A 21,979-nucleotide genomic window follows, 5' to 3' on the forward strand; every position below is an offset into this window, starting at 1 on the left:
GCTTGTCGAATGGTTTCACCCGTAGGTGGTACCAAAACAATTCCCAAGCCTGCACCCTTTACATTAGAGCATCAGTGAATAAGGTCCAAATTCCCGTATTAGAGCCGTTAAACACTTGTAATTCTTTTTCTGCTTCCAATTGCATTCCTTGGCTAAAATCAACCACAAAATCTGCTAACACTTGATATTTTATCGTGGTTCTAGGCTGGTATGCGATGTCATATTCACTTAATTCTAGCCCATTTGGCTAACCTACCTGACAACTCATGCTTATGTAATATATTGTGTAATGGATAAGCAGTTATTACAGTGATAGGATGACATTGAAAATAAGGCCTTAATTTTCTAGATGCCATGATTAATGCAAGTGCTAGCTTTTCTAACTGAGGATACCGCGTCTCCGTATCTAATAAAGACTTGCTGACATAATAGATCAGAGATTGTTTACCTTGGTCTTCACGGACTAAAACAGCACTTACCACTACTTCTGAGACAGCAAGGTAGATGAGCAATCTTTCCCCAGCCTTTGGTTTTGCGAGTAATGGCGGATTTGACAGGTATGCCTTCAAATTTTTGAGTGCCTGCTAACATTCCTCAGTCCATTCGAACTGATCTTGCTTTTTAAGAGCTGAAAAGAACTTAAAGCATTTTTCTGATGATTTAGAAATGAATCTCTCCAAGGCTGCAATTCTTCCTGTCAACCTCTGCACTTCTTTTCTACTTGTAAGCATGTCAGGAATTTCTTCAATGTCCTTAATCTATGTGGGATTCACTTCAATACCACGGTTAGAAACAAGAAAACCCAAAAACTTACCTAATGCAACACCGAATGCACATTTCTCCGGATTTAATTTCATATTGAATTTCTGCAAGACTTGAAATGTATCATACAAGTGCGATATATGATCCCCTGAATGTTGAGTTTTAACGAGCATGTCATCTATGTAAACCTCCATTGTTTTTCCCAAATGTTCTTGGAATATTTGGTCACTAGTCTTTGATATATTGGACCAACATTTTTGAGACCAAAAGACATTACTTTATAACAGTAAGTCCCCCTATCTGTTATAAATGAAGTATTTTCTTCATCTATTGGATCCATTTTGATCTGATTGTATCCTGAATACGCATCTAAAAAGCTTAACAATTCATGTCCTGCAGTAGCATCAATTAGTTGATCTATATGTGGTAATGAAAAAGAATCTTTAGGACAAGCTTTGTTAAGGTATGTGTAATCTACACAAACTCGCCACTTACCATTCTTCTTCGGTACCACAATAGTATTGGCCAACCAATTAGGATACTTTACCTCACAGATAGATCCAATCTTTAATAATTTTTGAACCTCATCTTGAATCACCTGATTTTTGAAAGTTCCTTGCTTTCTCTTCTTTTGTTTGACAAGGGGATACGATGTGTCTTCATTTAATTTGTGAGTCATTACCTCCGGTGGTATTCCTGTCATATCAGAGTGGAACCAAGAAAAATAATCCACGTTAGTTTTTAAAAATTCAATCAACTTACCTTTCATGTCTTGGCTTAGATTGGCCCCTACGTAGACTTTCCTTTCAGGCCATTGTGCAAATAATATTACAGCTTCCAGTTCTTCAATCGTTGTTTTGATATTTTCATTTTCTTTTGGTTCTTGAATGACATCTGGCCTTGAGTCCATGTCTATTCGTCCTTGTTCAGTTGAGGTTTGTGTTGTGATACCCTCAACTGGATTCTGTAATTGCTATTTTTCTTCGTTTCCCGTACTTGAATCTGCTACAGAATTGATGCTTCTGGATGTATGTTGATCCCCACGGATTTGACATATTCCCCATGGTGATGGAAATTTAATAACTTGGTGCAAGGTTGACGGACCGATATCCATCTCGTGGATCCATGGTCTCCCAAGGATCATATTGTAAGCCATCTCCATATTTACCACCTGAAATTTTGTATCCTTGACAACTCCTTCTGCGAATATTGTACGTATTACTCCCCCTTTCGTCACTACGCTGGAATTGTCAAATCCAGACAGAGTATGCGCCTTTGGTATTAATTTATCTTCGGCTTGCATCTTACGTAGTACTCTTAGCAAAATAATGTTCATGGAACTACCTAGATCAATCAAAACTCGTTTCACATTAGTATCATGTACAAGTAAAGATATTACCAGTGTATCGTTATGTGGGGATAATACGCCATCCGCGTCTGCATCATCAAACGTAATGCTTTCTTCCTCTAAGACATGTCGCACCCGCTTCTCGTGGGTAATTGTGACTTTGGAGACTTTATTGGCTGCTGTGTACGTCACACCATTGAAGTCTTCACCTCCACTTATCACATTAACGATCCTTTTGGGAGAAGGTGGTTTTGGGGGCTCCTGCCTATTCTTCATATATGCTTGCTTACCTCTCTCACTGAATAATTCAGTGAGATACCCTTGATTTAATAGATGATCAACTTCACCTTGCAACAACCTATAGTCTGCCGTTTAATGCGCGTGATCGTTGTGAAATTCGCACCAGTAATCAGGGTTGCGCTTGTTTGGGTTCGATCTTATTTCTTTTGGCCACCGTACCTTATCACCCATGCTTTTTAAAACAGCTACGAGCTCGGAAGTGCTTACATTAAAATTATAACCGCCAAACCTTGCTTTCAAATTTCTATCATCATCCCGTGACTCTCGCTCGTTTCGATCTTTCCTAAATCTTGATGACGAGCCCGACTCGCTATTCCTCGACCTATGATCGTACCTCAGATGGTCCTGTTTTGACCGTGAATATTTTCCTACTGGACCCATATATGGTTCGTACATGTTTTTACCGGACCTTTTTTCGGTTTTCGCCCGTCTCGAACTCATCTTTTCTTCTTTTTGAGATCGTGAGATAGTATCCTCTTCTATCCTTAGCTTCGTGTTGTACCTATTATAAACGTCATTCCACGTTGTTGCTGGGAATTCACGAAGACTTTCCTTAAGTCACCTCGTGGCTTCAGAGTTTTTTTCATTCAAATTACTAGTGAAGGCTATAGCTGCCCAATTGTCAGGTACGCACGGTAACGTCATTCTTTCACGCTGGAACCTATCCACGAACTCCCTAAGCAATTCTGAGTCCCCTTGCTTGATTTTGAAAATATCTTCCTTTCTTTTTTCGACTTTTTGAGCTCCCGAATGTGCTTTGATAAATGAATCTGCAAGCTCAGCAAAAGAATTTATGGAATTTTCAGGTAAAAGACAATACCATGTTAATGCTCCCTTAGTGAGTGTTTCACCGAATTTTTTGACCAATACTGATTCAATTTCTTGTTTGGTCAAGTCATTGCCTTTTACGCCTGTTGTGAATGCAGTCACGTGGTCTTGTGGATCAGTTGTTCCATCGTATTTTGGAATATCGGGCATTTTGAATTCTTTGGAATTGGGAGGGGAGCATCACTTGGCTTCCAAGGTTGTTGTGAATATTTATCCATATCTATCCCTTTGATTACGGGCGATACTCCAGGTATTTGCTCTATGCGGTCACTTTGCTCCTTAAGCTGTTTCTGCAATATTAGTACTAAATTTTGTAAATCAGAATGACTCGCTGGGGATTCCACCACTACCTGAATTAGCAAGCCCAGAACGAGGGTTCTCCAAAGTGTTATTATTTGGAGTGAGTGTTGGTGGTGCAACGGGTAATTGGCTGACAAAGGCCTCAAGAGCTTTATTGACCTGTTGAGCGATTAGCTTTTGCAAAGCTTCATTGATAGCTTCATCATTTTTGAATTGAACATTTCCATTTGCGTGAGATCTATCAGGAGTGCCTTCTCGAGATCGTCGAGGGGAGCTTTGTAGAGAAGGGATTGGGATGTGGTCATCCTGTGGATTCTCCTGGAGTTGTTGGTTTCCTTGGGTGTTTTCATTGATGTTCGACATAGTTGATGCAACAAAAAAGGTTAGGCTAAGAAAGAGTAGATTATCAGATTCCCGGTAATGGAACCAATTTATTTAACCAAAAAGTGGAATTTTGGTTAAAGCCTTAATTTAGAAGAACTCGGGTTACTGATAATCAAAGAATGAATAAAGGAAAGTGATTTTGCCAACAATAAGATAATCAGAAGAAAACAAAGTAAACCAATGTATTCAGATAGTATTTCGTGTCCTTACAAATGATCCATTCTCTTCTTTTGCTATCTCCAAGTTATACGTTATGCCTTTGTCATAATAAGGCCATTATAGACAATTAAAGGCATTAAATGCTACGTTACATAATCATTGTGATTCAATACATATTCCCTAACGTTTTTAGTATTTAATGCTTATTAAATACTATATTTGTACTCTCTTGTATTGTCAGATTCATTTTCCTTGATTTTTGGATTAAATAACGAGCGTTGAGTCTTCTGAATAACTGCTCATGCCTCTTCATGTGCCTCTGCTCGTATCTGTTGCAACTCGTGCTTCTTTGCTAATCATCATCCTTTGACCAGCCTCCATGTCATGACACGTCATCTTTCAATCACTTCAATATGTAAACTCAATTTTTCCCAATACAATGCCATTAAAATATATGAATTTTATTAATTACATTTAAATTCTCTTACAACGATTTAACTTTAGACCATCAAACTCATTAAGCCAACATGTCCAAAATGAGTCATAAACGAAAAATAAAGAAAAGAAAGCAATTAAAATACAACTAGACCCCTCGAAATAAATTTTAGCTAGCTGAAGTCCCATTACTTATGAGTTATGACTCCATATTTTCGACCAAATTTTCTGCCCTTCTCCCATCCTTATTTATTTACACATTTAAAATTTATATTCCTACAACCCCTTGCAAGTTGAAAGCCCCTTTTGTCCTCCTCTTTTATCTATTATATTTTTTTTAAAAGGAAAATAGTTAGATAATAACACAACTTTTCCCTCGTTCTCTTTCTTTTATAACGGTCATGTTCTTCCTGTCGTCTTGGCTTTATTACATATCTAAAGCTATGAAGAGTTTCATAGCATTTTTGGTGGGGATTTTGTTGGTGTCTTTTCAAAAGACCTCCATACAACAACAGAAAAAGTGAAATATATGGCAGGAAAATAAGGTCTTTAGCCCAAAAAATTTAACATTTCACGCATGCACTTCAATTGTTTGCTTATAAGAGGGATCAGACCCACTTTACTTATAGGAGTGTTTCAAAAATCACCATCAGCATTTTGTGTATATTGGGGTATATTACAGTGGCCATTGCGTTAGTTCTACTGGTGCAGTTGTGTTTATCGATGCTAATTAGAATATAATTGGTGTTCAATTCAATTCGAAAAATGTATGTCGAATGATAAAGAACTAAAAATGCTAAATTATTCGTTTTCAACCAGTGTAAAACTTTCAAATTTACTAAAGTTGCACATTTGGTAAAGAACTAAAAGTGCATTAAATTATAAGCATGATAAACTTTCTTTCCGGGTTGGAAATTGAAGCAAAATACATAATAAACTTTCTTTCCAGGAAATTGAAGCAAAATTTCAATAATATCGCAGAAAAAGAGACCCTAAAAGAAGATCACTAAAGAAAGAGAACAACTTTATTCGGATTTTCTGGAAGAGTTAAAGTATAGTTTTATATCTCTTCCATGTAGAAAGAGGTTGATTCCATCAATTAATCAGAGTACATCTTTATAACTATTTTCTACATAATATTGTACGTAAGACATACGTACATACATGCACCTACTATACTCTTTTGACGACACGAACCTTCAGACCATGTTTCACTAGCATGATAATAGAAGTAGTGGGAGAAATATTTTGAGCTTCCACTAGTTGGATATGGTAGTTGTGTATGATGGTGGCTGCCACTATTTTCAACTGAGTGAATGCCATATTCTTCCCTATACAAGTCCTTGGACCCGCATTAAACGCCGGAAATTTGAAAGATGGTTCATGTTTGATCTTTCCTTGTTCAGAAATCCATCTCTCGGGCTTGAATTCTAAGTAATCCTTTCCCCATATAGTCTCCATTCTCCCCATTGTATAGAACGGTATAATCATTTTTGTTTTTGGAGTGACATGGTGACCGCTAGGAAGGATGTCATGTGCAAGTGGGACTTTGTGCTCCAAAGAAAGTGATGGAAAAAACCTAAGAGTTTCGCACAAGGCACCATGTAGATAGACCAATTTCAGCATTTCTTCTTTGTTGAAAAACTTGAGGTTTTCATCTTTTTTAAGATGCATTTTTTGTTGAATTTCTTCTCTAATCTTTGTCTCAACTAAGGGATGTTTAGCCAAGAACAAAAAAAACCAAGTGAGAGCTGAACTTGTACTATCTCTCCCAGCTAACATTAAATTCAAGAAAGTGTCCCTAAGAAATTTTTGTAATGTACCCAAATCTCCTTTGTTCCATGAATTATACATTTTAATATATGCAGCTAAAAATGTGAAATCTTCGTCTTTGGCCGTTTTCTTCATTAGCTCCTCTTGTTTATGTGAAATGCAAGGATATAGGAACTCATCAAAAGCCTCCCATGCTTGACTGAGTTTCTTTTCTTTACCAATTTGAAGCCATTTTTGCAATTTCCAACAGCTCTCTGGCATTATGTGTCTGAATAGAAGTGCATCAATAGCGTCGGTGAATGCTTTTTCGCATGGCACATGAGGAACGTCAATGGACAAGCTTCTTGGATCGTGATCAAGTAACAACTTGGTGATAGAATCAAAACTTAATCTCTGTAAAATGTCTTGCAAATCAAACGAATTGCCTTGTTCAGCAAAAACATCAAGAATTGGTCGAAGTCGTTTATCCATAATGCCCCACATGTTGTTCTCTAACAATGTTTGAAACTTTGCATGACTCATTATCGACATGGTGATCTTCCTGTGAAGCTCCCATAATTCCGAATCAACGTTAAAAATGCCATTTCCCAATATATCAAATATTTTACGAAACTCGGGTCCCTTTGGATAGTTTGAGAAGTTTTTACTGAAGATATGATGGATATTTGCAGGATCACAAGTAATCAACATGTCCATATTAGCAAATATAGGACCTTTGAACTCAAATGTGCCCCCAGTTTCTGTAAGAACCTTCGTTATATAATCATGGATATGATGAAAATTCAAAATAATTGCTGGCAACATTCCAACGAATGGCCAATATATTGGAGCTGAAGTTTTTGTCCATCTTTTTCGGAGGTACCATGTAATAAAATAAGTGAAACAAAGAATTATCAATAGAAGAAGAGAATATTCAAGGAAATCCATTGAGAGTCGGAGGTTTTCTTTTCCAATCTAGCTTTGGGCTTAGTAAGTTTTGTTGTGTTAAGCAATTCATTCGGACCTTCCATGATGTTATATAAGAGTTGCAATATTCCAACCCTAACGTTTGAGAGGGTCCAAATATATTTAAATATTCTAATTAAGACAATTATTTGAGGACATAGACTGTACACTCTTGAAAAGGAATGGGCAATTTTTTCAATTGTGAACGTTCTTGAAAAGCAAGTTGACTTCATGAGTTCATTCAATTTGCTTTGGTTACTCTTGAATTGCTCACACTAACTTTTCAAGGTAAGCATCGAACTTTTCAAGGTAAGCAATCGAGCTTTCAGATCTCAAATTTTTTTTTATGGACAAACGAATATTTTTGTTGTTTTGCTTTTCACCCACTGTTTGATATTCGTTTTGTGGTCCGATCAAACTAGATTTGCCCTTATAAATTCCATTTTTGGAGTAAAGCATTCCCCGCCAAAGCCGATATATTCCATCCTCGATGCTCAAATTAGGACATGAATAAGAATGAAAGAGTACGAACCATTCCACCACAACTTAGTGGAGGGATGAATGGATATTTTCATCTTGCTGGCGAAGTATGAACAAAAAGACAAGGAAAAAAGCATTTGAGTTTACAAAAAATAACCCAAAAAATAAAACGAATTCTAGTAGGGAACGATTCTCTCTCTCTTTAATGAACCCTATGCAGCATGAATATGGATTAATCGAGTCAGTAGATAATATCAATTGATTATACCGAAAAGTAACAAAAGTAGTTTTTTTAACCAAAAGATATTGTTTGGGTTCACAAGGTCAATCTATCTATACCATCTATATCTATCATCATCATCATATTATTTATTATATTATTATTATAAAAGTGGGAAGCCCCAAAGTTGAAAGTTAGATTACGAAAATACCCTTCAAAAGTAGATCAACATAATTACCCCATCCAAACATTATTTCTACAATATTTTAAAACTACCAAATAGTAAATTGACCATCTAATAAATAGAATAATTATAAATGATGAAATGAAAAGTCATTAGCGTACAGTTCTATCTAAAGAATTTGAAGAGTACTTTGAGTAATTAATGCACTAAATTCAGTTAATCAAAATATTTTAATGCATATATGGACCATAATCATTTATTAAATGTCTATACATGGTGAAATTCAGAGATAAAATGACGGTTGGAGAGACCTTTTTTCCTCATTACTTTCTTCCATTCAATTCCCCTTAAATTCTTACTTTTAAGATCCATCTTTACAGGGGAAAAAAACACTACACAAATCTCCAGTAACCAAAGAGAGGGTTTTAGATGATTTCCTTGGAAAGAGAAGTCGAGATGGCGACAACATTAGTCTCCATTGCATCTCGCCTAATGTCTCTTAGATATGTGCAAGTTTCTGTACCGTTTTCCCTTAGCAAATTACTGTAATTTATAACTTATGTCTTTATTGATCTATTTTTGTTTCATCAATACATCTATTAAAAATATGCGAAAAACCAATATTCATCACATGGTCCTTTTTCTTTCATAATATATGTTGGTTTCTTTGCCTATAATATCTTATGAATTTTATTGCTTAATCTATCTTCGACAAGTTGCTACAACAAGACAGTGTCTGTGATTGTGAGTTATATGCACGGCTTTTCCTAGATTGTGTTGGTAGCTCTTATTAGCCACTTTGGTAAATATTTGATATAATTGCTTGATTTTCATTATTTTTTGAAAGTGAAAGAAATATAATACTGTTAGAAGAAAAACCTACAAAGGGCTGAAAGATGTACCTTTCAAGAAGTTGAGTGAGTTAAAGCTACTGCAAAATGTGTGACCTTCTAAATTTGCTTCTATAACTATGCGTTGATTCTGTAGAAGATAAGTTTTTTCCTCTGATAAACTTTGTATTAAATAAGGGTTGTATGTCTGTAGTGTAGGGGTAGGGGTGTCAATGGTTCGGCCGGTTATTTTATAAAATTTGTACCATACCAATTTTTCGGTTATTCTATTATGTATAACCAAAATTAGACTTTTCGAAACCGTTCCAATCATGTCGGTTTCTCTTCGGTATCGGTACGGTACAATTAATTTTCGGTATTTTTTTTAATATCATGTAAAATTCACCAGTAGAAGTAGAATTGCAATAACATACGTTCTTTATAGGACTTAGCAAAACTCTCTAGGCATTTTTACAGTTTAAATAGTGATGAATTAAAAAAAAAGATGGCTAGAGTATAGATCCATCAACTATTCTACAACAGTTTAAAAGAAATCAAACAAAGGCAAAGAAAATATTAATCACACGAGATATACCAAGCTGGGAATCAAGAATAAAGTCTATAGAAGATTAAATATTCAAAAAAATAAATCTAAATTATATGAAAGGAAACATATTCAATACATTGTAGTTTGTTACTCATAATCGATAAAATACTTTTGAGTTACTCATAATCGCTAGAATATTTGTATTACTATATATTCAATAAAAAAGATACTTGAAATAACTTAGTTTAATTAGAAGTAGCATAATAAGTTTTAGGAATTAGTATTTTGAGTTTAATTACTTGTTGGCTTGTAATACTTTTCATAATTCCAAGGCTCAAAGAAAATTTAATGCATTATTATTTTTAAACTTACTAAATAAATATATTTTTTACATGTAAAATTTATTCGGTATGGTTCGGTATTTTTTCGGTTTATTTTTATAAAATAAAAAACTTACCCTAATTATCGGTGCGGTTATATATTTATATAAAAACCTACGGTTTCTTAAAAATAAACCTAAAAATCGGTTCGATGCGGTGCGGTTTGGTCGGTTTAATCGGTTTTCGAATATCCATTGACCCACTGTAGTGTGAACGGATGCAATTTATTTAGTTTGGCTTGTGAGCAAGTTATATTAAAATTATAATATGGGGATTAGAAGACGAAATAAAGTCAATAATGATTTTCATATATTTTTTTCTAGAAATTCCTTGTATGTACATATTTATACAACCGGGGTGTTATGCTGGACTCGGGAGGCGCGATACAAATATGATGATTATTAATTTATGCATTTTGAGATTCTAAGTGTTCACCAAAAATAACAACTTATTACTTATTTTGTCCTTAAAAATCAAAATAATGAGTTTAATTTTAATAGTATTAACATAAGATTTTTGCATTTTCATAATACCCAAACTAGCTACATGCCATTATCTAAAATATATATAGAATGGTAGAAAAGCGGGTATGTAAATAAATAGTAGATACTGAATATTTAACTTCTCTTGTCAGAAAATGTACAATATTTTTGTAATTTCATTATAAATAATTTTTAGTATATTATTCTGCAACATTTTGTGATAATTCACACGGGATTCACGTGCAACGCACGTATCCAGAAACTAGTATTATATTAAAAGCATAAAATCCTTTTAGTGAAATATCATTTGCTTATTTTACTCTGTAAAAAAAGATTTTACACTAGATAAAATAGTCATTTAATTATTTTATTAATATTTAGGAATAGCCATCTAATTTATTTTTCTAATATTTAGGACTTCAAAATCAACAAAATTTTGTATGTTAAATTTTTCCTTATTTGAATGATACAATACAAAAGATCTGTAAAGAAAAGCAAAAATATTTTAACCGATTAATTCAAACTGATTTCTTTGAAAAGGAATTCGAGCACTAAGACTATTTTCACTCGAGGACCTTTTGACTTAAGTTCTTAATTAGGCTATTATAAGAATATAAAAAATCAAGACTTTTAATTCTTTTTAGGTTTAGGACTCTTTATAACTATATAAAGTATATATATCCCAAAGAAAATCTTATAATGAATAAATTATATTCGGAGAGGGATTCAAAGTTTGGTAGAGATGCAGAAGTATTCATCTTCTGTTATGAACAATAAAAGAAGAAGGATATTGTAGAGAAAAGTAGGGAGAGAATTCTTATTGATTTTGGGATGAATTACAATGGAATAGGACCCTTCTATTTATAATAAAAGAGTGACTTAGTCACCAAGTAAAATCCCTAATCTCTCTAAAATATAGACATTCATCTTAAATAGAATTCTATTTATAACACTCCCTCTTGAATGTCTATTCAACAAATAATGTGCCTCGTTAAAATCTTATCTAAAATAAAACCCAATGGGAAAAAAAATTCTTGTAGAAAAAGAGTACACATATCTAACAATACGCCTTTTGGTTGCCTCGTTAAAAATCTTGCAAGGAAAATCCAGTGGAAAAAAATCTTGTAAGGAAAAAAGAGTGCAACACGCATTAACTCCCCTTGATGAGAGCATCAATTCACATCCTTGAGCTTTCGCATCCCAATCTTGTGCACCATCTTCAAAATATCGTAGGTAGAGATTTGATAAACAAATCAACCATATTAACTTGAAAGAATATATTGCACCTTGAAATCATCATTCTTGATAGATATATAATGTCTTCATATAATTTCGTGGAATGGCTTTCAATATCTCTATAGAGGTATTCTCGCTGTCACATTATCATGCTTATAGTTATAGCAAGATACATATGTGTACAAATTGCACTAAGGATGTGGTACTTCAATATCAAGAATTGTATATGCTTCAAGCAATTTAAATCCTTTAGGGATTATCATATAAGTTGTCACAATCCAAACCGATGGGCCGCGACGGGCACCCGGTACCTTACTCAACCGAGTACCAATATAACGTATCTTTTCATATCATACTATTATAGATAACTGAGCTGGAGAGGCTGTCGTGAAATAGGTAGAATATAACAGGTAATGCGGACTTATACATAAGAATATGGGCATCTAAGACCAAAATAACCACTTGAACACTAAACATATGCCGACAAGGCCATACAATCTTTTACGTACATGACATCTGTCCATAAGCCTCTAAGAATACATAATTTTTATAAAGGTCTGGACAGAGTTCCGCCATACCAAACAATACACATCTAACTCATACTAACCAAACAAGCAACTCCGAAGCAAATAGAGCGCACCAACATCTTCCACTGAGCTGATAGCCTACTTGGAGGGCTCTCGACCCTATGATAAAGCCAGTAGTACCAGCCTCATAAGAAGTCAGTACAAAGTTTCCACCGGATTGTGTATCACCAAAGGTGCAAGTATTATTATAGAGCTTCAAGTTATGGACGTGAATTATACTTATGTGGAAGGGAGGTCATGAAACAAATAGAATATACGATGCGACATTTTAAGATAAGTAAGGTAAAGCTGAACAATGTACGAGATACTCAAAGGCAGAAGATCGTGAATAGTCCATACTTCGGATAAAAGGCTAAAAGCGCAGGGATTCAGGTTATGGGCCCACTCTCCGAATGATCCTATAATACCGTTTTTTTTCTACTGTTGTCATCCATGCATCACATCTTACTCATAACACTTCATTAACTCTCTTCTCATTTCCTGCTAACATTTCTGTCTAACATTTTATTTTGAAAATTTCAATAGGACATTCTTTTTGCTTTTAGCTCCCCCTCCATCTGCTGGCTCTTCGGGTTGCCTAACATTCTTTTTTTACTAGGGACGGGAGCCATACTAAGGTAACATTTATCCTTTCAAGGATTCCAGTGCCTATCTTTATAGTACTCATATTTAGCTGTACTATTTTTGAGTGTACCATCTGGGTGTTTCACAAAGAGATTTCATATGTTGGAATAGTAGAAACGTGGAATTTTCTGGTTCTAGAAGAGTACGGTGCAATTTTCGCCAAGAATATTATACGGAGTTTTCCCTACACCAGGTATGTTAAGGCCCTCCCTTCTTTCTATTGGCATGGTCCAAATTATACTGAAAAAACAAGCAAATACACAGTTTCTATAAATTACTCTATTCATAGAAATAGTAGGGGTGTTTATATTCTTGATTCCCCATGAGAATCATTATTATCTTCTGTTCATGGGTCTCAGAATAATACGCAGTTAGAAAAGTTTATCCGGAAGAAATATTGAGATTTTTACGTATTTTTCATGCATTTCACTCATTGCATTGACCCATGACCAGATGGCATAATATATGCGTATATATGTAAATATAAGTATATGGGATATGGGAAAAGATTACGACATTATATACACACCACTACCTGATCAACTGGTATATGTTGATGATGTTGCTCACAGTAGCCGAGATGATATGATGGGATGTCCTCAGTGGCTTGATGATATTATGTACACCCATACCTATGCATGACATGACATTTATACGCACGTGCTTGACATTATAAACGTTTTAAAATGTACAAAGTTATTCAGATTTAAAGATGTGTTTCTGTATTACATGTTTCATCTATGTCTTTTGCATACAAATTTTCATGCCTTACATACTCAGTACATTTTTTGTACTGACGCCCTATTTCACGGGGCCTGTGTTTCATGCCTGCAGGTGCAGGTACGTAAGCTGACGGTCCCCCTTCTTAGGATCCCTGATAAGCGAGAGTTGGCGTGCTCCACTTGATCCAGAGCTTCTTTTGAGTTTGGTACGATACATATATATATATATATATATATATATATATATATATATATATATATATATATATATATATATATATGGGTATGACGTAGCTCAGTCCCGTCTTTGTATAGTTATAGAGGTCTATAGACAGTATGTCTAGTTGGGTTGTATATGTCCTTGTCGGCTTTCAGTTATTGGATGTGTAGTTGTCTATAGCAGACTTGCCGGCTCGCCTACTGTATTCTGCATGTATACGTACATATGCCTTGTTGGCAGATTTCCTTCATATATATTATCTTCGTAGTTAAACAGATGTTATAAAGGTTCATGTCTTAAACGCATGATTATGGGTGTTTGACAGGTAGGACTCAGGCACCCGTCGCGGCTCATCGGTTTGGGTCGTGACATAAGTATAGTCATATAAGCCATTTAAATAGACTTTAGATATATATCAAGTTTTCATGTCATGCCGACATATAAAATACATGAAAGTGATTGCACACACGTATTGACTTTATAGTTTCGAGTGTTTGAACTACATGTCCAAAACTACATATCTTTCATATGAAACCAAATTCTACTTGAATTTTTTCTCTAGGCTTAAGATCCTCATATATATATATTTAGCGATATTATCGATGTCGTCGACAAACATTTTATATCGATTCCAACCTCCTTATTTTCATATAGACATAACATAGAGATCTCTTCATTCATATATTCAGGTACTTGAATCTCTCCTGAGATTTTATGAAGTGTTATGTCATATGATATTCTAGATCACTTGCCTCCTTTATTATGATCATTTTGATCATTTGCTCATCTTCTTTATCAAGAAGTTTATTTGAAACCGATTTGTCTATACGATTTAAGCGCATCATAGACTTTGTCCTTCTCGGACTTAATAGGAGCATTTACAATGACAATATAGTTACTTTTCTTGGGTCAGCAAATGCGTCTGGCATGCTTTGCAATATATTGAAAATGAATTATCTTTTGATGAACTTCAAGTTCATATTATCTTATTCGAGGATCAAAATGTACAAATGATAATTCATTCCACGTAACTTTTTCTCAATTGTTTATCATATCTCCCTCTTATGTTAGAAAAACTAACTTGCTTCCTCAATTTTGGAAACTCATCTTTGTGCGTTATGGTGCTAATCAAAATACACACTGCACATTAATAATAATAATATGGAATTATTTGATTCTTGACCCTAAACCATTTGTGAGGGGAGAATGTAATATACTTTCGTATATAACCTATATCAAACTGATATAGATACCTTTATTCTTATAAGCAATAATTTAGCTATTAAGTGGAGGCACTCAATAAATCATTTTGCTAAACTAATTGTGTTGTAAACCAACTTATCAAGATGAACTGTCTTGAATAGAAAATCTGGAAATTATGCTCGAAATTAAATTATTGAGCTAGTTACCTCGCAAACACCGATCAGGTTGCGGGTTAATAATAATCGCACATGTAACCATCTCATAGATGCATCTTATGTGGTACACATGGCAGGTGAATGGACCCCAATTCACCTTTGATATTTGCAGCATTCATGGGATTCAATCCCAATTTTTGTTGGTCTATTAATTAATGAGAACAAGTAACATAAGAGAATTCATAAAGAACTTTCTAGTTCTTTAATATTACCCATGGGATTCATAAAGAACTTTCTAGTTCTATTAATTAAAATTTTCCTTTATTTATAGTCTCAATATAACCAACCGCTTTCGCGAATACTTTAGAAACTCAATTAAGTTTCTTTGAGACTTACTACGACACAATAAATTGACATGATAATCAATTGTGTTCCTCCAAAATAGTAATAATTGGCTCTTCTAGAGCTCTCAATTAATTTGGTACTACCACATATTCATCAATATCTATATGGTGAATAAACTTTTAAGGAGAAAGTTATACCATTATGGTCATGATCAAAATTATATGTAAGATCGATTTCTTGCATTACCACTGTCTTTTAATAATCACATTGCCAAAATATTTGGTATAATCACAAATAGGTACGTGATCAATGACCATTCATGTCATAATAATGACATGATTTTCTTATATCATCTCAAATCTCTTTCTAGAGATGAGTGTGGCATGTTTACTACCACTAGCACGTTCATATTCTTCTAAGAATGAATATGTATTCATAAATTAGATGTACTCACATTCACATCATGAATGGACCATAATCATCTATATGTTCTTTACAAAATTTCATGTCAAATCGATGACAAACATTACTTTCACAGAGTGAAGGATTATTTTGAGAATCCTTATTATTCTCATTACCACCATAATGACGATTATAATTTCGTCTATTGCCACGTCCACATCCACATCCATTGATACCTTCACGGTAATAATTTTATTTTCTTTCAGACTTATCACATAATGCTATCATATTCTCTTAAGGGAATGAGAATGAAGCAAATTCAATGGGACGGATATGCACTTCTTGTGCCCATAATCATACACAAATTTGATCATGGCAAGACGTAGAAATTTTACCACTTCGAGTGGTTATAATTTCTTACTAACTTCATTAGAGTTATAATCAAAATTTATTGTCTTTGTTTGTATTTAAAATCAAAGAATAAAAGAGAAAAATACGGTAGAATACTTACCTTAAATCTAGAATTTAATCATGAAGAAAGTTCATGGAACAATTGACAATTATAATGCTCAATCTCAAAGCTTCTACTCAATTGGTTAGAGTCTCGTGCGGATAACGTGTTATGAACAATAAAAGAAGAAGAAGAAGAAGAATATTGCAGAGAAAAGTATGGAGAGAGAATTCTTATTGATTTTGGGATGAATTACAATGGAATAGGACCCCTCTATTTATAGAAAAAGAGTGACTTAGCCACCAAGTAAAATCCCTAATATCTCTCTAAAATATAGATATACACCTTAAATAGAATTCTATTTATAACATCTTCCCAGTAAAAGGTATTGTATTTGCTCGTCAAATTTTCTAAACCTCTTTCGTCTTGAATTGAAAGTTTAAGATAGGAAACACGTTCACATGATCAAATATTTTTCCTTTTTCTGAGTTTTTTTATTGAAGTTGTAAATTTGAAAGATTTGCCGGTGACTTTGAGATCAATCAATGATTTATTCTTATTTTTGGGTACTTATAATTTGTTCTTCCTCTTATAATTTTAAATTTTGAATTATCTCGTACACAATACAAAATTTATGGCCTACACGATGTAGATACTTTTGCAAAGTTCAAGTGAACTCTCGCTAAGTAAGTGCCATATTATTGATCTACAATTAGTTTATACTATAAATTTAATATTTGTTTGAAGTATTTGTTTTCAAAAGTTTATCTTTTTTCCTAAGTGCTCCTAGATAATTACGTCTTCATATTTGCTAAAGAAAGATACTTTTCTTACGTGATTATATTTGCTTTAGTACTATTATCAATTCAATTTTGATTTGGTAATTTTGTTGAGTGCTGTTGTTATTGTTTGAATGGCCTAAGTGACACATATACTTGTCCCATTTTGTCATGTCGGTCCCCAAACTTAACAATTTGCCATTCAGACACTTTAACTTGATCAAAAAGCCTATTATTTAAATCCTTCTAACCGTTGATCAAGCATATATGGCAAAATAATGGTTGAGCTGGACAAAGTGAGTGTAATTCATGCGGATAATGTGGGTGAATATGAATATTTTGAACCAGAAATAATTAAAATAAGAAGAAATAAGAATTAATAATAATTGTAGCAAAAATCTGAGGTGTCGTGATAATTTTTTCTCCTGTCTCTGAGCAACCGATGTTTGCAGCCATGTCAGTGTCTCTAATCTCTTGCCTTGTCTTCAATATTATAGATCCAAGTCGCCCCCACCTTTTTTAAAGAGCTCACTAACCTGTTTTCTAACCAGTATTTTCTCTACTTTGTTCTATTTTTCCAATATGCAAATTTTGGCTTACACATAGTGTATGGATGCTGACCAATTTCCAAATATGCCTCTCTAGGCACCTACAGGCTCTTTTCCTCCATTTTCAAAAGAATAAGGAGTCATAGATCTGCAGTTGTGTTCTTTCCCTACTACCTTATTTTGTATTTAGTGAAAAAAGGATTATGCTGGAGCACATACATCTACCAACGTGACAAAAAGACAAAAATTAAATTATATAATTACTGCCCCTCTCTGTTCCGCCATTGATTCTTAGATTTGAGCTCCTCTCCATTCCGCTATTGATTTTCTTCGATCTGAGCCCCTCTCTATTCCGTCATTGATTTTCCTCCATTTTCAAAAAAGAAAAAGAAAAAAAGAAAGAAGATAAAAAAGACAGCAGCCCGGCAAAAGCAGAAGCATACAGGATTTAAGTGGGCTTTGGACATAAAAATCCCGGCAAAGATGACGGAGAAGAGAGGAGAGAAAGAAGTGGTTCATACTTTCTAGTTTCTAAGCCCTAACTAAGCAGATAAGTGTAAAATGAGGGGAAATTTTGGGTTTGGGGGATAATAATCATTTCTTGTTTTATTTTCCTATGTGGCCATAATAAATGACTTGGAGCCTACGTGGTTTAATTTTCTTGACGTGGCGTCCTACGTGTAGGAGATTGTATTACACGCACTGACGGCCTCGTGTCATAAGCGTTTATTATATACGGTTTGAAGGAGTGTAAGTATTCAACTGACAAATTATTAAGTTTGAGGACCGACATGACAAAGTGGGACGAGTATAGATGTCATTTAAGCCATTTTGCCTTTCTAACGTGATTCGGTATTGCCTCGAGGAGCACTTTTTTCTTAAAAATATAAGATCTGACATTTTCATGTTCGCATTGTACGTTTTTTTGGAAACCAACAGGGTTTGTATTTAATCATTTAGTAATAATTTTAAAATAGTTGCAGAGGTCATCCTGTGAACTACCATGATAATTCTTTTCAATCTTTTTAATTATATTCTTAGATTTTAAAAAAACTGAAAAGGTTTATGTATGTGATCTACACATTTAGTAACTATCTACGTCCGTCTAGGTAAGTGAATATTACTTAAACTGCAACATATAAATATGCATATTTTTTTATTGTGTATTTCACTATTTTGTATCAAAAGAACATGGTAAAATACCTTAAAAACCCTCCTAAACTTGACACAGATTATTAGTTACAGCTTTAAACTATTCGTAGTCTTAATTACCCTCCTCAACTTGGACTTTTGAGAGACATTACCCCCTGGACGCTGATGTGGCAAAGAGTGTGGGTGCACTCGCCTGCCACGTGGATTTTTCCTGTATATATGACATTTTTTTAAACATAAAATTTATTTTTACCTTTTTCAGTATGTTGTTTCTTTAGATAATTTCTTTCAAATACAATTTATAATAAAACTTTGATAGAACTACATTATTTAGGCTAAATTTTTTTATTTGGCTAAAAATTTACTTACCACCTTTTTGTTAAATAATTTATTATATAAGGTTATTAAATCATATTTTCATATCGAGAAAGTACAAAGATTATTTTTAAAGCGTAAGAGTCAGTAATTTCTAATTAGATAGTAATACTATTTGTATAGCGAGCTAATGAATTATTTTGGAAGAAAATGATTTTTTCAAAAGATAAGTACCAATTAAATATGTAAAAAATAAAGAAAGAATTATAAGAAAATACACATGACTTCACATCATAACAAAAAATGACCCATGTTTTTAAGGGGGGATTTGCATCTATACCCGCTTTTTGGGTTACATTTTAACTCGTGCCCGCTTTGGAAAATAATTGCAAGCGTACTCACTTTTTCGCGTAACTTCAACATACGGGGCTGAAGTAGCAAGAGCAATCACGCAAAACTTCAGCAGTCTAGTAGACAGGCCTGAAGTAGCAAGTGTGCTGAACGAAGTGTGCTGATGTTTTTGTTTGTAATTTGTGATGACCCAAAAATGTCATCTTTAAATTAAATAATCATCTCGGTGTTTTAAGATATTAAAAAGTGCTATCAATAAGTCCTCGACTTGCGTGTACAGTACATATAATTTTCCGGAAGGTTTTTACGTGAAAAATGGATTAAATTGTTAACTAGAGCTTTAAAAAAACTCAACTGAGTTGACTTCGGTCAACATTTTGAGTAAACGAACCCAGATCCAAGTTTTGACCTTTCCGTTAGTTCCCTATCGTGATTTGGGACTTGGTCATATGCTCGAAATCTAATTCGGAGGTCCCTAGATCAAATTATCGCCATTTAACAGAATCTAGAAATCTAAGGCCAAAGATTTCTTAAGTTTGACCGGAGATTTGACTTTTGAGCAAACGACCTCGGAATGAAATTTTGATGATTCCAATAGTTTCGTATGGTGATTTTGGACTTAGGAGCATGTTCAGATCTGGATTTGAAAGCCCGTAGGACAATTCAGCGCATTTTGGCGAAAGTTGGAAAATAGAAGATTTTTGGAAAAGATTGACCGAGAGTTGACTTTTTGATATCGTGGTCGGAATCCAGTTCTAAAAATTTTCATAGCTTCGTTATGTCATTTATAACTTGTGTGCAAAAGTTGAAGTCAATCGGACTTGATTTGATAGGTTTTTGCATCGAATATAGAAGTTGGACGTTCTTAGTTTCATTAGGCTTGAATTGGGGTATGATTCACACTTTTAGCATTATTTGATGCGATTTGAAGTTTCGACTAAGTTTGTATCATATTTTAGGACTTGTTGGTGTATTTTGTTGAAGTCCCGAGGGCCTCGAGTGGATTTCGGAAGGTTAACGGATATAAAAAGGCTGCTGAATTTTCTCTTTAGACAACTGCTGATTTTTTACAGCATGTGAACAGTACCCGTAAACAGTACCATAAACAGTACTCGTGAACAGTACCATGAACAGTACCCCCGTGAACATTTCGTGAACAGTACCCGAAATTTTCTGGACAGAATGTTAAGTTCTGAATTTTCCATTTTTACCAAATTGGAGCTCGGGGAGAGGCGATTTTCGGGAGATTTTCAGAGAAAACAAAGGGGTAAGTGTTCTTAACTTATTTTGGTTAGATTACCCGAATCTATTACTAGTTTTGGCATTAAATCTGTGAATTTAGTTGGAAGAGTTTGAAAACTCTCTCGGATAGATTTGAGGATTTGAGGGTCGAAATATTATCGAAATTTAGTAATTTTAGTATGGTTAGATTCGGGGTTGGATGAGGTTTCATATTTCGCAACTTTCATCGAATTCCGAGACGTGGGCCCCACGGGCAAATTTTTAGTGCAATTTCGGATTTTTAATGGAAAATGTAGAATTCCATGTGGAATTAATTTCTATATTTTTTATTGACTGAATCGAATTATTGTGGCTAGATTCGAGGCATTCAGAGATCGATTTGCGAGGCAAAGGCATTTTAGAGTAGGATTTTTGTTCGGATTGAGGTAAGTAACGGTTATAAATCTGGTCCTGAGGGTATGAAACCCCGGACATTGTGTCGTATGACTATTTTGGAGGTGACGCACATGCTAGGTGACAGGCGTGTGGGTGTGCACCATAGGGATTGTGACTTGGTCCGTCCCGCGAGATTGTGAAATTAATTGGCCTACTATTTAATACATGTTCCATCTGTTTTCGTGGAAATTGACTGTACTTCATGTTAAAAATCATGTTTAGGCCTTATGTGATCACTATTGAAACCTGCGAGGTCGTGTACTTACTAAATTAGATGTTAATTGTTGTTTTGTACTCAGTCATAGATTTTCTTGCTTATTATGCCTCCGTCTCTTGCTGTTCATTGTTGATACATGACATTACCTCTGTTTGGGTTGTTTATATGATTTTTGAGAGCCCGAGAGACTGGAAAGATTGCTGACTGAGTGAGGCCGAGGGCCTGATCTGTGAGGATATTTATGGGGTCGGGCTGCACGCTGCAGCATGTTGTTACTGATTTATGATTGAGTGAGGCCGAGGGCCTGAGTGATTTATGCTACGAGGTGGCTTGTTATAGCGCTTGGGCTGAAGGATCCCCTCCGGAGTCTGTACACACCCCCAGTAAGCGCAGGTACCTACTGAGTGCGAGTGCTGAGTGCTGAGCGACTCAGAGGAATGAGTGAATGTGAGGAATGAGTGATTGTGAGGTTGGAATGAATGGGAGGACAGAGTGACTTTTATTCTGAGAAAATACATTTACTTCATTACTGTTGCATTGCAGATGTCATATCACTGTTTTGAAAATTATTGGAAGATATTATTTACTGCTCAGTCAAATTTGATATCTGGTTTATTGAGTACGTACTGATGTGATTT

At 34.5% G+C, this 21,979-nt stretch overlaps 2 protein-coding genes across 2 annotated transcripts; both read right to left on the bottom strand.

Moving 5' to 3' along the window:
- Positions 1-1,735: 1,735 nt before the first annotated feature.
- LOC138883617 (uncharacterized) lies at positions 1,736-2,386 on the bottom strand. Its single transcript, XM_070164312.1, has one exon. It carries the CDS (start codon positions 2,384-2,386, stop codon positions 1,736-1,738), a length of 651 nt encoding a protein of 216 aa, XP_070020413.1.
- Positions 2,387-5,689: 3,303 nt separating this feature from the next.
- On the bottom strand, positions 5,690-7,216 carry LOC104230962 (alkane hydroxylase MAH1-like). The gene has a single exon (XM_009783879.2). It carries the CDS (start codon positions 7,214-7,216, stop codon positions 5,690-5,692), a length of 1,527 nt encoding a protein of 508 aa, XP_009782181.1.
- Positions 7,217-21,979: the final 14,763 nt, after the last annotated feature.

Source organism: Nicotiana sylvestris, chromosome 12 (genome assembly GCF_000393655.2).
Source record: "Nicotiana sylvestris chromosome 12, ASM39365v2, whole genome shotgun sequence".
In the NCBI taxonomy this organism is placed as follows: domain Eukaryota; kingdom Viridiplantae; phylum Streptophyta; class Magnoliopsida; order Solanales; family Solanaceae; genus Nicotiana; species Nicotiana sylvestris.

Bases quoted from the DNA above. Each gene is read 5' to 3' on its own strand.
- LOC138883617 (XM_070164312.1), bottom strand. From the start codon at position 2,386: ATGAAGAATAGGCAGGAGCCCCCAAAACCACCTTCTCCCAAAAGGATC.
- LOC104230962 (XM_009783879.2), bottom strand. From the start codon at position 7,216: ATGGATTTCCTTGAATATTCTCTTCTTCTATTGATAATTCTTTGTTTC.